Source organism: Pelobates fuscus, chromosome 8 (genome assembly GCF_036172605.1).
Source record: "Pelobates fuscus isolate aPelFus1 chromosome 8, aPelFus1.pri, whole genome shotgun sequence".
NCBI classification, from domain to species: Eukaryota; Metazoa; Chordata; class Amphibia; order Anura; family Pelobatidae; genus Pelobates; species Pelobates fuscus.
In genome coordinates, this window is record NC_086324.1 from 67372381 (window position 1) to 67389871 (window position 17491).

At 42.3% G+C, this 17491-nt stretch overlaps 1 protein-coding gene across 1 annotated transcript in view; it reads left to right on the forward strand.

Annotated features, from left to right (window-relative positions):
• The first annotated feature begins 1565 nt into the window (after positions 1-1565).
• Positions 1566-17491, forward strand: part of LOC134571248 (putative methyltransferase DDB_G0268948) — a 70077-nt gene continuing 54151 nt past the window's right edge. The window contains exons 1-3 of the mRNA XM_063429421.1: positions 1566-1676; positions 4937-5097; positions 17056-17269. Coding sequence (XP_063285491.1) covers positions 1566-1676; positions 4937-5097; positions 17056-17269 — 486 coding nt within the window. The remainder of the gene's footprint in view (positions 1677-4936; positions 5098-17055; positions 17270-17491) is intronic.

Consider the following 17491-nt stretch of genomic DNA (forward strand, 5'->3'; position numbering starts at 1 on the left):
CAAATGATTTAGGTAAACTAGAAACATGGTCAGAGCTGTGGCAACTGACATTTAATGTGGATAAGTGCAATAAAATGCATCTTGGGCATAAAAACCCAAGGGCAGAGTATAGAATATTTGATACAGAAATCTTTGTTTTCATACCCTATGGTTTGCCACTGTGTTTTTATTATTCAATATGCTGCAAATACTCTCATGCATTACATATAGTGTTTTATTATCTATAATAAAACACACTACTGGAGACTGTATCTCCAGAAGGATATTGATACTTTTGGAGAAAGGTCAGAGAAGGGCTACTAAACTGGTTCATGGATTGCAGGATAAAACTTACAAGGAAATGTTAAAGGGACACTATAGTCACCCAGACCACTTCAGCTCAATTAAGTGGTCTGGGTGCCAGGTGCCTCAGGTTTTAACCCTGCAGATGCAAACATAGTTTCAGAGAAACTGCTATGTTTACATTGCAGGGTTAAGCCAGCCTCTAGTGGCTGTCTTCCGGACAGCCACTAGAGGCGCATCTGTAACGCTGGAGGCATTTAATGCCTCCATTACGCAGAGCGTCCATAGGAAAGCATTGAAAAATGCTTTCCTATGGACACTGTGAATACGCGCACGGCACTTGCCGCGCATGCGCATTCAGCTTAGCTGACGTCGGCAGAGGGAGCTGACGTCGGCGGGGGAGGAGAGGTCACCAGCGCCGAGGGAGCCCGGCGCTGGAATAAGGTAAGCTGCTGAAGGGGTTTTAACCACCGGTTAGTTTTCCTGACACTATAGTGATCCTTTAAAGGAACTTAACATGTATAGCTTGGAGGAAAGACGAGACAGGGACGATTTGCTAAAAACATTTAAATACATAAACGGAACCAACACAGTAAAGGAGGAGATTATATTTAAAAGAAGAAAAACTACCACAACAAGAGGACATAGTCTTAAATTAGAGCGGTGAAGGTTTAAAAATATCAGGAAGTATTACTTTACTGAGATGGTATTAGATGCATGGAATAGCCTTCCAGTTGAAGTGGTATAGTGAAGGAATTTAAGCATTATGGGATAGGCATAAGGCTATCCTAGAAATAAGATAAGGCCAGGGACTAATAAGAGTATTTAGAAAATAGAGCAGACAAGGGCCGAATGGTTATTTTCTGCCATCATATTTTATGTTTCTATGGTTTTTCTCCCTGGTGGTTTGGTGGCCTTGATGCCTGGTCTGCAGCTTCACCAGATGCAGAGCTGCTGACCACGTGATAGGAGTCTCATGATCTCCACAAGTGTCAGAGCGGCAACGCTGTTCAAAGATCCCAAGAAACTTCACTGTCTGCAGCTCTGCACCTGGAGGATCTGCAGGCCAGAGTCTGCTGTGTTCACTCTCAGGCAAACTGGATATATATCCAACAATATACATAAATGGCTGCACTCACGGTCTTGCAGTAAAAAATTTCAATTTTTATTTCAGCATAAGTAAAAAGAAATTGACATTTCAGTCAGTCCTCATCTGGGACTTTCTTCAGGATTTATTGAGAGAGAGAGAGAATAACAAAAAAAAATGTGTCTAACTTTTTTAGATGGCTGCTGAATTGTTCAAAAACCAGGACGTTTCAGAAGTATATCACAAATATATGATCCCCGTGTCCTCAAAGGTGGTAGATCTGATCTTAACCTATGTGGAACATAAGGTAAGTGAATGTAAACATACACTTAGTATATAGGTCTTAAATGAGTTATATCTTTGGTAGATTTTGCAGATTGAGCCGAGTTCAGTAACTCACAGAAGATAGATCGGCTGCTGTGTGTCAGTACATTAAATACATGTAAAATAAAACATTAATACTTTCCATTGTTATTGTTTTTTCTTCAATCTTTTTTCAGCCCCCAAAAAGGTCAAAGAAAAAAATCCAGAAACTCTGTCAAACTAATAAAATTTTTCAAAAAGACCCGAACGTAAAAAAAAAAAAAAAAAAAATGCTGGAAATAAAAAAATAAAATAAAATACAGACAATAATTCATCCATCTTCACCCAGCGAGGGCTCTGAGCAGACTGAGCTCTGCAGGGTGTGGGAAGCCTTATAAGTCAAATCAATCAGAGTGCTCTGACAGGTAAATCTTGGTTACCTGCAAGGCTCAAGACTTCCCTGTCAGAGCACTCTGGATAACTTAAACCCACCAATCAGATTGATCTGAGTCAAATTGCCTAGGAAGGATTTATTAGCCTTTCCCCGCCCTGCAGGTCAGTTTGCTCATAGCCCTCATTGGTTGAAGATGGATTCATTTTTTTTATTGTCTAGGCATGGGATTTTTTTTTTTTTTTGCATTCAGGTCTTTATTTATTTTTTATTTTATTAGTTTGCCTTTTTTGGAGCTGAAAAAAGAAATTTGACGAAAAAAAAAAGTTTTGTTTATTGCCCTCCCTCATTAATTATTATTATTATTATTATTATTATTATTATTATTCAGGTAAGTGGGGGTAGGTAGGACATTTATTTATTGTGGGTGTGACGTTGGGCTTGGGGACCCCTTGTCATTGGGTGAGAAGTTTGTTAGCAAATGCCAATGGGTGGTGGTTGGGGGGGGATATAATAGATATAATAGGTCCCCCCCACTTTATTACTTGGGGACCCCACTTGTGACAATGTGTGGGGGATGGTGGGAAAACAAAAGGTTCCCTCCAATTATTACTTGGGGCCACCACACGCAGACAATGGGTGGAGGCTGGTTGGGGACAGTAGGTCCTCCATTGTGTGGGCTGGAGAGGGACCCTTATGTTCCACCCTTAGTAATTATTCGAGTTAATGCCACACCATTAGGCACCTGTGTCAGGTACCCCTTTATTGAATTTGGGGGGTTTGTTTGTTCTTTTCATGCCCCTTCTTGCGGCATAGTGAATAGGGGCAGAAGGGAGATTATAACCTCCCTTATTTACTAATACTAATTATTTTTAAATTAGTATTAGTAAAGTTAGCTGACAGATCAATTTTGGTATTTCAGATTTTTTTTTTTAGTAGATGGCTTCCTAATACTTGTAGGATTTAGGAGGATATCTATTTCGAACCAAAATAATGACCAAATGTGTTCTCCGAAATGAAAATGTCTGAACTTTTGAAAACTAATTAGTCACTAGAAGAAATTTGGTTCTGACTAAATCAATTGTGAAAACCACAATACAAACACACAGTCTGCATTCACCATACATACACTACATCCATTACACAAACACACACTACATCCTATACACAAACACACTCTGCATTAACTATACATCCACTATACACTACACAAACACACACTGTATCTAAAACACACAAACACTACATCCATTACACAAATGTGCAATATGTATCCACTTCATTTGGCAGGAGCTGTGTCAGTGGTATGCATGAGTACAAAACTATGGATGATCCCGCAAGAACCTTTGTAGATCACATCTCACAATGAGTGTGACCATGTCCGAATCCTACGGGCATTATTTGTGATGCCGGAAGGGATTGGACAAAAGTTGACAGCGGGGTCAATATTTGTTAATCTATGGCTTTACCATAAGAAAAATGTAGACCCTACTTTGCCTTATGGTAACTTTGGATAACTTTGGAATTTCAATGCAGTATATCTTTATAAAATACTGAAAGTGACAGAGCTGCATTAAATGATCTTTTACAATATGTATTGAAATGTTGTACTATGGGGGGAGCGGAGCTTACCAGCAAGCCAACTCAACGCCATTACTGGCAGCTCCATGCAGGCTGCGGTAATATCGCCAATCACTCGATTCGTCCACCTCCACTCATAACCACACTGCATTGAGGGGGGGGGCTCGCTGAATCAGTTGATGACATTTTTTTCATGCCCACAAAGAGGGGCAGATCCTGGACTTATCTTGCGTTTGCCTGAGCCAGCCTGGAGTCACTCCTTGATGATACTGGAGAGTACGGAGGGCCTGACACTTTCCCGACTAACCACACACTGGCGATGGGGCGCCACTGGCCAAAGCCCAGCCAAACAGAGGTACTTTAGGACCCTGCTTGCCGCCCAAGATGGTGCCCGCAGAGTGCTCACACTATAGCTCCCACTACTTCATCTGGGGGACCGGAGCCTCAAGCAAACACAGATTCCCATACAGACCAACTAACTCCCATGGAAATGTTATACTGTAATCCAATGTATGACCGGTGATCCTTGTCTGCAGGTAGCACGGTCCTCTAGGGCAACACATGCACAGTCTTTTAATGCAATTTCATTCCAGGCACTTTATTTGCAAGTTTACACATGAGGCAGCAGCAAATGAAAACATACATATAACACAGATCCCTATAAACAAAAACCTAGCTCGTCTGAGCACTAACTAACATTAGGTTCCCTATCTCTCAGGGGTTAAACTAGAACAAAAATTATTGGTTTCACCAACCTAGAGTCTTTGTCCGCTCTCAGCACTCCAGTATTTAGTCAGCCTGCTGCTTCCAGAGAGAAACAAAAATTCTCCCCTTACCTGCCTAGCAGGGAGGGGTTTATTCCCACTGCTGCAACTGAGCAGTAGGTTGGAGACAGTCCAAAAACCCTGGCCTGGATCTATGTCTTCCAAGAAAACTGCTAAACTGCGTAGTGGAGCACTGGCCCACCCTGCTCTCCAAATGCTCCACCCCAGGGGCCCATAACTAAATATTCATTCTGGTTATATACATAGAAACATACACTCCCCCTGGGGTTAAAAATCATATGCCTTTCTGAACAATTCTGTCGAAATATAGACTCCCTCACAGACCACCCCATTCACCTTATCACAGACCCAATATGAAACATTGTCATTTCTAATAAAATGGAAATACTTGCCTCTAGTTTATTACCTCCTTACTACCTTAAATTTTTTTAAAAATCTTCTTGTTAGCTGTCATCACCCACATGATGATGATGATGATGATGATGATGATGATTTTTTTCTTTGTAGATGGGAAAGCCATTTAAATTAGCAGTGGACGTTGGCTGCGGGACAGGAAATTCTACTCGGAAACTTGCTGCTCATTTCCAGGAAGTGATTGGAGCAGACACTAGTGAGAGTCAGTTAAATGTAGCCCGATCATGCACTTCTGAGAAGAATATTACTTATATGTAGGTATGCTTTTGATTTAGTTATAATAGGCTTTGTGTGTGTTTTATTTACATACAACATCTAACTTTCTGTAAGTAGATGGCCACCAGGAAACACTATATTTAAAGTGATACTATAGTCACCAAATCCATTTTAGTTTCATTAAACCGTTCTGGTATATAGATTATGCCCCTGCAGTGCCATTGCTCAATTCTCTGTTATTTTTTATACAGAGCTAATCACACCTCCCTACATGTGACTTGCACAGCCTTCATAAACACTCCCTGTAAAGAGTAATCTAATGTTTATATTTCCTTTATTGAAAATCGTTTAATTTAGAATTTGTTTTTCTTGCTCTGGCTAGATTCTGCATGAGCCTCCTATATGTGATTACACTTCAATTTATAGAGCTGAAGAAACAAACTTTTAAAGTAAGTTACATCGGATTTTGTTTTCCTGCAGGCTTTGTCTCCAGCTCTCATTGATTTAAAAAAAAAAAAGGAAAATTAAGAGCGATGTAGGAGAACAAAACTGGTGTGAACTGGCTGACAATTAAATTAGTTAAGGTAAAGCTGACTTTGGACACTATGCCAATGCGGTTGCTGCTATGGTCTCACTAACACTGTGGCATGTTCCCTTTCTTCTACACTCACTACATACACTTTTTGTCTCTGTCCCAGACTGTATAACATGAGCTTCTGCCTGCTAGAAAGAAGGATAGGAGAGGAGTGGACCAGCAAGTGCTATGGGACAGTCTTTAGAATGCGTAGAGCTAGTGCATAATTAGACGTATTTATGCCAAGCTCAGGGTGCTGTCTTCACAGTATGCTATTGGTTGGTCATCCTGCATGATTGACAGGCTGCCTGACGTGCATTCATGCCAGGATGACCATCGAATTCTTTGTGCAGATACGACCCCTTTTTGGGCATGTTTGTCCCATTGGGCAGTTTTGATTATGTGATTCCTGTCAGTGTCCCACCGTTTTACCCCCGCCCACCGAAATCCTGCTTCACTGGACACTGCTGTTAGGGGGTATGGATTTGCTTGAAAGATGAAAGCAAGAGATTAGCATAGGGTATGTGTTTTCTGATGGCTATATTCTGTGAGTTTCCCTCCAGCACCACCTCCACCAGATACAGAACACAGATTCTGGTTTAGTGTTTACTGTCAATAAGATTCTGTAATTAGGCCAATCATAATTGTCAGCATCAGGCCCAATGGGCTCCTAATTCAGCCCTGGTCAGGGGAGGTGTAACTCTGGCTTCATCAACAGAAACCAAGTTATTCAACTCCTAAATGGCAGAGTATTGAGCAGTGGGACTGCAGGGGCATGATCTAAACACAAAAACTGCTTTATTAAACTAAAATTGTTTTGGTGACCATAGGGTCCCTTTTAATTCAAATACATTTTTAATCTGCCTTGCAAAGTAACAAATGGTTTAGGTGTTTCTCATCATATATAGCGTACAGATAATGTCTTAAATGCATGCATATTTAAAGGGATACTTCAGTACATAATTTATCCTCCTCTTTTAATGTATTATGATAGAGAATTAAAGGAAATTATAAAAAAACAAATATAAAATAATTATAATAGTAATAAAGGGAGAGTGGTGCAGAGCTTCTCTCACGCTAACAAATTACTGTCAGTAAGTAGTTTTCCTGAGATGCAGCTCAAGATTATACATCAGGTTTATATTTCATCTACATGTAAAAGTGCCGCAGGCTTTTACTAGATGCCTGTCCTAAATATGAAGATTAGTCCATTATATGTGGTTGTCTGGGAATAATAGATTTCTAAAATCATATTGAGAGAGGTATTGGTATCTAATTTAAGATAACCGCAAAGGGAAACTATGAACTACAAAGCTGTTTTCCTGGCGCTATAGCTTCATATAGTGCCCCTTATCTCAATCCTCCCTCCCACCCCCCATGGTGCAGAAGGGTTTAAAAACCCATTCTGTCTGATGTCCCTCAGCACTGGCTCAGGCTCCACCTCCGCACTAGCATTAGTACTTTTTCCCCCATAGTAAAGCATTATACAATGCATTCCCATGGGATTCGGGTGACACTGAATGTCCTCATACATAGTGTGAGGACATTCAGCGTCCAGCGCCAAAAGTCCCCTTATTACCCGGAAGTCCATCTAGTGGCTGTCTGGTAGACGTCCACAAGAGGTTGAGTTAACCCACAAAGGTAAGTATACAGTTTCTTAAAACGTGCAATAATTACCTTTGCAGGGTTAAGGGACCTAAGACTATGCACCCAGACCACTTCAATGAGCTGAAGTGGTTTGGACATCTATAGTGTCCTTTAAAAGGACACTATAGTCACCAAAACAACATTGGTTTAATGAAGCAGTCTTTGTGTATAGACCATGCCTCTGAAGTTTCACTGCTCAATTTTCTGCTATTTATGAGTTAAATCACGTTTGTTTCTTTCTATTCAACCCTAGCTACACCTTTCCCGGCTGTGAATGACAAAGCCAGCATAAAACCAAAATGGCTTCATTTTCATTTAGATGTAACTTACTTTAAAAGTTTTTATCTCCTGCTCTGTAAATTGAACTTTAATTACATACAGGGGTGTAACGGAGCTCCCTGTACCCCCGCCAAGGACCACTTCCTAGCTGGAACAAGGGACACACCTCAGCACTCCTGCCTTCAGTCGCCGTGACTTGACTGGGGTCCTGGAACCGCTCCCTCCTGGAGCCGAATGGGGAACTCGCTCTAGCAACCCCCAGGTACTGGACAACACTCAGTACTGGGAGCTCTAGTCCTTACAAGGACTTTCCCTGTTGAATCCTCCACACTGGAACAGTGATTAGTGATTGATTAGCCTTTTCCCCTCCCACTAACCAGACGACACATAGTTCCGGGAGTACAAGCTGGAATACGTTTAATCTGGCCAGATGGCCTGCTTTTATACACAATGCACAACAATAATTACATTATGTAGAACACACCCACAAGACACAGTCTCCCTTCAGGTTCTTATGTAAACTCCTCCCCTTAATTACTGTAGCTGAGAACTAATTGAGTCTAAATGACCTTAATTCGATTATCTCTCAGTTACAGGAAAATATACACAAAATCATAAACACCCAAAAACATAACAAAAATACATAACCGCACAAATTATACATCCTCAAACACCCCTGATCCCAATTGTGCAAATTGTACTCAGGTCCATGCAGAACAGGGGAATCACCACCGTGTAAAAGTTCTTACCGGCCCCACACATGGTCCTATGCCCAAAACAGTTCCAGAGCATTTGGTGCGGGGCTCCAGCGGACAAACTACAGGGTGTTCCACGTGGATCGCAAGCAGCGTTTGTTCACCATAGTCTCATGCACCTTCCCTCCAAAAAGTGCTCTCCTGGGTGTTTTCAAAGTGGTCCAAAACACAGGACCAAGTTGACAGGTAACTGCACGGTCCCCTAGCCGAAAATAGTTTTATAGAATCGCAGTTAAGTGCCCCTGAAGTCACTGCTGGGGACCGACCGGGAACCGCAAAGTCTTAATAGTTTCAGCGCATTCGCGGCTAAGTCCCCCTGCAGTCTATTCACGGTTTTGGTCCTTTCGAATGGCCGCCTGGGAGCTAGCGTTTGGTTCTATGCACATGAATGGAAAGTGCCGAACCAGGGGGAGTAAAATATGGGTCTTTACAGTCGCTGACCTGGCCCATAGTCGGTGGGCAGGGGGCCAGCTTCCACACTCCTCCAGGATTCCGTGAAAAGCGGTGTTTGTCACAAGGGGGTTCCTGCATGATCTAGAACAGGGGTTCTCAACCCAGTCCTCAAGGATCCCCTAGCAGTCCAGGATTTAGGGATTACCTGGGTGTGTCTAAGGAGTTTAGAAAAATAAAAAAAAACCACCTTAGACTCTAAGGTTTTTTTTTTGTTTTGTTTTTCTAAACACCTTAGACACACCCAGGTAATCCCTAAATCCTGGACTGCTAGGGGGTCCTTGAGAACTGGGTTGAGAACCCCTGTGTTAGGTGGTTAAATTAAACAGAATTTGCAATAAAGGAAGTGTAAACAATAGATTCTTTACAGGAAGTGTTTAGGAATGCTGTGTAGGGAAATATGCACAGGGTTGCATAAACCAAGAGTTTTTTAACTCCTAGATGGCAGAGAATTGAGCAGTAGGAGCAGTAAGACTGCAGGGGCATGATCTATACACCAAAACAGTTTTATTAAGCTAAAGTCGTTTTGGTGACTATAGTGTCACTTTTTTTTTTAAATTCTTTATTTATTTCAAGACAGTATGAAACAATACAACATTTCCATAACATTTGTAAACTGTACATAGACATATAAGAACATATGCACAGGGCCAATATTCATATACATATGGACAGATAAAACATAGCTGTGAATAGTGCAATATAGATAGCCTATGAGTTCAGGTAATACAATATGTCTTTAAGCTAATCTCGGAAACGTCGAGCATCTTGTCCTGGTTTTTATTGTAAATAAAATGAAATCGTGTACAACCATACAAATATTAGGTTTGAGAAATAGGACATTTTTCACTCAATGGTCTCTTCCCCTTTAGGAATGTCAGGGGGCAGTGTAATATCGCATTTTGTTTGTTACCTCTCTTTGTGTTCCATGAGTGATCCTATACTGCATTAGTTAGCGCGTATACGGATCTCAGGAGCGAAGGTCATCCCGTTTCAACTGAGCAACGGCACCAGGCAGGGTTGCCCTCTTTCACCGTTATTGTTTGCCCTCTCTCTGGAACCTCTGCTGCAGAAAATACGGGCCGACCCAGATCTAAAGGAATTATGGTGGGAGGAAAGCGGTATGTAGTTTTGGGATTTGTCGATCATGTTCTTTTAACACTTACGGACTCAAAAGATTCTATGGCAGTGTTAACAAACGTCTTGAAGAATTACAGCGATATAGCCGGATATAAGGTAAATTTGAATAAATCTAGCGCATTCCCCATAGGCATGACCGATGCGGACGCAGCATATATAGGGGCGACTTACTATATACAAATAGCGAAGGACTACACTAAATATTTAGGTATTAGGCTAACGGCAGATCCCACTCAACTATACCCCATTGATTCGCACTTTAATAAGTGACATGGCGAAATGGCTGGAAAATAGTTCAATGCATTGGACGAGGTATGAAAACATTAGATATTTCACAAAAACGGAAGCGTGATCATCACACTATTAAGAGATTTGTGGCTGATTCAGAGCACAGATAGGTTTGTGTAGATAAAGGCACATTGAGGAAGATTTCTGCCAGATCCATGCATCGGATCAAGAGAGCAGCTGCTAAAATACCATTACATAGCAGCAAACAAATATTTTAAGCTGCCTCTGGAGTCCCACAGACATCAAGGTGTAGAGTGCTCCAGAGTCTTGCAACTGTGCATAAACCTTCTATTCGGCCACCACTAACCAATGCTCACAAGCAGAAACGGCTGCATTGGGCAAAAAAATACATGAAGACTAATTTTCAAACAGTCCTGTTCACTGATGAGTGCTGTGCAACCCTGGATGGTCCAGATGGATGAAGTAGTGGATGGTTGGTGGATGGCCACCCTGTTCCAACAAGGCTGCGACGTCAGCAAGGCGGTGGTGGAAACATGTTTTGGGCCAGAATCATGGGAAGAGAGCTGGTCGGCCCCTTTAGGGTCCCCGAAGGTGTAAAGATGACCTCTGCAAAGTATGTGGAGTTTCTGACTGACCACTTTCTTCCCTGGTACAGAAGGAAGAACTATGCTATCTGTAATAAAATCATCTTCATGCATGACAATGCACCATCTCTTTCTGCAAAGAATACCTCTGCATCAATGGCTGCTATGGGGATAAAAGGAGAGAAAGTCATGGTGTGTGTAACGAGTATATACCCCTACACGCAGGATCCAGCCAAACAGAAGACAGCACAGAGGAGAGATACGTCTACCGGATCTTAGAGTGGCCGGACTCGATGTAATAGGAGAAGACAGAGTCAGGAACGATCCGAGGTCAAGGGCACAAAGAGACAGCGTAAACGAAAACTAGCCGGGGTCTGGTACACAGGAATCAGCAAGCCGGCAAACAGTACAGACAAGGATAAAGCGAAAACGAAGTCAGAATACAAAGCCAAGGTCAAATACGGAGAAACACAACAAGCACTAAAGGGAACTGTAGCAGAAACCACGATAGGGCAAGGAACTAAGGGAAAAGGGTAAGTATAAGTAGCCTTAAAACTAATGTGATTGGCTCCTGTCGCTTCCACACCCCCAAAAGGTAAGTGTATGGGTTGATTGGCATGACAGGAGCCAATGGGAACCTTTTTGCAATTTAGGCTCCCACTGTCTCTTTAAGAGCGTGCCCGAGACTCGCGGCACGCTCTTAGCTGCAGGTGGGACATGTGACCGCAACTCGCGGTCACTGCCCGTCTTCCTGTTGAGAGAGTCGGATGAGCCGCAGGACCGCGCGCGGCTTGAAGAGAGGACCGCGACCGGCCCCCGGATAAGGTAAGTAACGCTACAGTACCCCCCCCCCCCCCCCCGAGGACACGCCCTCCGGGCGGGCAGGAAAACGCGAATGGAAAGAGCGCACAAGGCGGGGAGCATGAACAGCATCCGCAGAAATCCAACTGCGCTCCTCAGGCCCATAACCCTTCCAATGTATCAAGTACTGAAGCCGACGGATGCAACAGCCCACAAGGAACTCTACGAGAGGATTTCATACATGCACAAGTAGAACAAGCACTTATATAATCAGTGACATCCCACCAAAAATACCGAGAAACAGCTGACACCGTTTTGGATATACCAGGATGTCCAGCAGTCTTAGTATCGTGATACAGTGACAGAATATCCCGTCTCTCGGGAACGTCAACGAACAATTTATCATTAGGCCTCTCGCTAGGTGCCATGCTTTGTTTCGCTTGTATGGCCTGCAAGAGGGACGAGGAAATAGACAATATAGTAGTTGCTATTATCCTGTCTGGGGGAATGACAGGAGTGACATCAATCTCCTGTTTGTCAATAGTCTCGAACTGTCTGGACAGAGCGTCCGCTTTAGTGTTCCGATCACCTGGCCTATAGGTGATTATATAATTAAAATGAGACCACCTAGCCTGCCTTGAAGACAATCTTTTAGCTTCGCTAAGGTAGGATAGGTTCTTATGATCCGTAAATATGAGGATAGGATCCTTAGTGCCCTCTAACAAATGTCTCCATTCTTTGAGTGCTAAAATGATAGCAAGGAGTTCACGATTATCCACATCATAATTCCTATCTGCTTTGGACATTTTTTTAGAAAAGAAGCCACAAGGATGCAATGGCTTGTCAGGAGACTCTCTTTGGGATAAGACAGCACCTACCCCTATATCTGAAGCATCAACCTCAAGTATATATGGCAATGAGGGGACAGGATGCTGTAGAATAGGTGCAGAGGCGAACGTAGTCTTAAGAAAGTCAAAAGCCTGAAGTGCCTCGGTAGACCAGGCACGTGTATTGCCTTTCTTTTTAGTCATACGAGTAATAGGTGCTACGATAGACGAAAAACCTTCTATAATAATTAGAGAAACCCAGAAAACGCTGGATGGCTTTCAGACCTTGCGGCAGAGGCCATTCTATGACCGCAGCGAGCTTCTGGGGATCCATCCGAAAACCCTTAGCGGAAATCAAATACCCTAAAAACTGGACCTCGGATTGGTCGAATAGACATTTTTCTAGTTTGCAATAAAGACCATTAGCAAGAAGGGTCTTCAGAACTGTCGTAACATGTCTGTGATGAGTGTGTAAGTCTGTAGAATATATTAAAATGTCATCCAAGTACACAATAACAAATGAGTGAATAAAGTCCCTTAAGACATCATTAATAAATTCTTGGAATACTGCTGGGGCATTGCAAAGCCCAAATGGCATGATGGTATACTCATAATGACCTGACCTAGTGTTAAAGGCTGTCTTCCATTCGTGGTCCTTTTTTATACGTATCAAATTGTATGCTCCTCTAAGATCTAATTTGGTGAATACCATAGCATGTTTGAGCCTGTCAAACAATTTTGTTATTAATGGTATAGGGTAAGCATTTTTGATGGTGATTTTATTAAGACCTCTATAATCAATGCAAGGTCTTAAATCACCTTCTTTCTTTGATACAAAGAAGAACCCCGCTCCAGCCGGAGAAGAGGATCTCCTAATAAATCCCTTGTCTAATGATTCTTTAATGTACTCCTCCATGACACGGTTTTCTTGAACCGATAGAGGGTACACCCTGCCCTTGGGAGGTATAGTGCCAGGCAACAAGTCAATAGCACAATCGTAGGGTCTGTGAGGCGGTAATTTGTCAGCCTCTCTTTTATCAAAGCCAGTCTTTAAAGATAAATACTGAGAGGGTATAGCCGTAGACAAAGGAGGAATGGTAGGAACATTAATAGAATTCACAGGCGTGACTTCAATAGTACATGACTCATGGCAGGCTTCACTCCATGATTTTATCTGCCCTGTCTCCCAGTCAAAAATGGGATTGTGGGCACGTAACCATGGATACCCTAACACCAACTGTGAAGAGGGAGAGGTGATGACCTGGAACCGAATGGTTTCATAGTGTAGAACCCCTGTGTACATATGTAGCGGCGCAGTCTCGTGAGTAACAACTGGAGATATCAATGGTCTACCATCTATGGCCTCAACGGCCAAGGGTATCTCCTTCTCCCTGATGGGAATATTGTTTTTCTTTACAAGACCAGAGTCTATAAAATTCTCAGCTGCCCCAGAGTCAACCAGGGCGTATATATTTTCAACTATACAACTCTCTCCCATATGTAAAGAAACAGGGAGAAGCAGTCGGTTAGGAGGCAATGTAGGAGACTTAGAAATCACACCCAAGGCCAGTCCCCTATAAGGTCTTAGGTGCGAGAGTTTTCCGGGAGCAAAGGACACTCCTTTACCATATGGTTTCTCCTACCACAATATAGGCAGAGTCCCTCCCTTCTCCTATGTAATTTTTCATTATCAGAGAGTTTGACAACCCCTAATTGCATGGGTTCCTCTTCAGATACTTTTACACTCTCCGGTGTATTAACTCTGTGGTGAATAGGTGTAAAAAAACGTCTATTCCTGTTCTTGGTATAGAGCCTGTCACGAATCCTATTATCTATATCGATGAGGTAGTCAATAAGGTCCTCTAAGGCAACAGGAAGCTCCTTAGCTGCTACCTCATCCAATATAGAGTCTGATAAGCCTTCCATGAAGGCAGTAGTTAACCCATTGTTGGTCCAATCGACCTGTGAGGCAAGGGTACGAAACTGTATAGCGTAATCAGCCACAGGCCTGGAACCCTGTTTAACCCTCATTAATGCTCTCGCGGCATTTTTAGACCTTTTCATAGTATCAAAAGTTCTGCGAAAAGCTGTAAGGAAACTGTGAAAGTCATGCACCATAGGTCCATTAGCCTCCCAAATAGGGTTTGCCCATTCAAGTGCTTTGTCGGTAAGTTGGTGCATAAAGAACCCAACTTTAGACCTCTCTGTGGGAAATGAACGTGGATACATCTCAAAATGAAACTCTATTTGGTTAATGAACCCTCTGCATGTCTTAGAATCCCCTCCATACCTAGGAGGAGGCGTTAAATGGGCCATAGCATTAGGCACAGTCGATACTTCAGGAAGCAGGGGTGTAGGAGGGTTAGGTGCGGTTGCTGGAATGGATCTAGCTAAGAGCGTCTGGAGAGCCTGAGCTATCTGATCCATACGATGATCCTGCTCTACAAATCTAGCCTCATGGGACGCCATCTGTTGAGCTAAATCTGCGGGGTCCATGGCCCTATCGTAATGTAATGAGTATATACCCCTACACGCAGGATCCAGCCAAACAGAAGACAGCACAGAGGAGAGATACGTCTACCGGACCTTAGAGTGGCCGGACTCGACGTAATAGGAGAAGACAGAGTCAGGAACGATCCGAGGTCAAGGGCACAAAGAGACAGCGTAAACGAAAACTAGCCGGGGTCTGGTACACAGGAATCAGCAAGCCGGCAAACAGTACAGACAAGGATAAAGCGAAAACGAAGTCAGAATACAAAGCCAAGGTCAAATACGGAGAAACACAACTGAACACAACAAGCACTAAAGGGAACTGTAGCAGAAACCACGATAGGGCAAGGAACTAAGGGAAAAGGGTAAGTATAAGTAGCCTTAAAACTAATGTGATTGGCTCCTGTCACTTCCACACCCCCAAAAGGTAAGTGTATGGGTTGATTGGCATGACAGGAGCCAATGGGAACCTTTTTGCAATTTAGGCTCCCACTGTCTCTTTAAGAGCGTGCCCGAGACTCGCGGCGCGCTCTTAGCTGCAGGCGGGACATGTGACCGCAACTCGCGGTCACTGCCCGTCTTCCTGTTGAGAGAGTCGGATGAGCCACGCGCGGCTCGTGCAGCCGCAGGACCGCGCGCGGCTTGAAGAGAGGACCGCGGCCGGCCCCCGGATAAGGTAAGTACACAGTGTGGCCTCCATCCTCCCTACAGTGTGGCCTCCATCCTCCCTTGACCTCAATCCTATTGAGAACATTTGGAGCATCCTCAAGCAAAATATCTATGAGAGTGGGAGGCAGTTTACATCCAAACAGCAGCTCTGGGAGGCTATTCTGACATCTTGCAAACAAATTGAAGCAGAAACTGTCCAAAAACTCACAAGTTCAATGGATGCAAGACTTGTGAAGCTGCTATCAAATAAGGGGTCCTATGTTAAAATGTAACGTGACCTGTTAAAATGTTTAAAAAGTTAAAATGTTGTTATAAGTTTGATTTAAATAGCTTTTGATTTCAGTAAATATGCTGCAAACACAACAAATGACAATTTTCAGTTCTTTACAACCTATAAAGTGTTTTGAAACTTACTGTGCGTAATAATTTGGAACAGTGCATTGTAAGTTTTTTATGCAAAAAAAAACTGTTATCATTAGGAGGTTTGTTCAATAAAATTTGAATTGTACTCTTAGCACATAGTTGATAACATGAGAATAATGCTGACTGTTATTTACATCAATCATTTAGGTCAATGAGAAAAATATAATTTGCATAATAATTTGGAACAGGGTATAGAGCTTTCACTCGTCCCCCACCCCCCTCCCCACCAATCCCACCTCCCTTTTTTTTACTTTCATACTCTAAACATGCTGTCTTAATCGTGCAATATAAACATTGGGCTTTCTCTAAAACTGCAGTTGTTTAAGTTTGCAGGGTTAAGGGGTTAAGGAGACCGGGACAATGCAGCTAGACCACTTCATTGAGATGAAGTTGTCTGGGTGCTTATAGTGTCCCTTAAGTCGCACGTACTGTACACATATTTTTTTAAACAGAGCTTAGATGGCAAAGGAAATTTTAAATTGCCCATTTCCATTACTGATCCAAGGGCAGCCTTATAGCTGCCATGTTTGTACAAATGGCTGTAGTAAGGAGCCACAATCTTCTGATACACTGGGATTAAGGAACTCTTTGCACCATTTCATATGAAATAGCCATATATAGTATATTTAGTTTGTGTATAAACTCTTAGGACATCCAACATTAGTCAATTTTAGACTACTTATGTTATTAATACTTTACTTTTTTTTATTTTTTTTTATATATATATACAACAGCAGCTCAGCAAAGGCTTATCGAATGTTTTGTTCCACAGACAAATTGACCAGAAAATGTAAATAAAACTGCTGCCTAAACTAGTAATGAATATATAGACCACCTATAAACCGGTAGCCCACCTTATAGCTATAGCATATTTTGCAAAAGAAAATATAAAGGTAAGCAGCTTTATAGAGACCCAGTAATATGGATGCTCCTTGCACCTTAAACCAATTTAAAATAGCATAATTAATAAAGTAGAGGTTTTTACTAAATTAGATTGAGACTCCATCTACTGTACATTTATTGTAAATCCACATCTAAAAGTGCCTTACTCTCTAAAATCATGCATTCCATAGTTTGCATTTGCTAGCCAGCCCTTTGTCTTTTATAGGTTATCTCTATCTGAGAATTTGCCTCTAGAAGACCACTCGGTAGATGTAATAAATGCAAGTTTTGCAGTTCATTGGTTTGATGTGGAGAAGTTCATGCAAGAAGCCGCTCGAGTCCTCAAACCTGGTGGCTGTCTGGCCTTAAGCTCCTGTTTGTTAAAAAATGAGGTTCATTATAAAGACATCTCAGAGACCCTTACAAACATATTTAATGAGGTAAGATAAGACTCCCAGTGCTTTCTTTTTTCACATTTCTGTCAAATGTCTCACATAGTTTCCTAGCCTTTTTCTGTGCTCCCTTCCATTTGTTCCATCATTTGGTCTTCTGTTCGAAGTCCATCTATTTTTTTTCTCCCCTCTGTTAAATACCCCTTTTTATGCACATACAGTTGTGCTCAAAAGTTTGCATACCCTGGCAGAAATTTTGGCATTGATTTT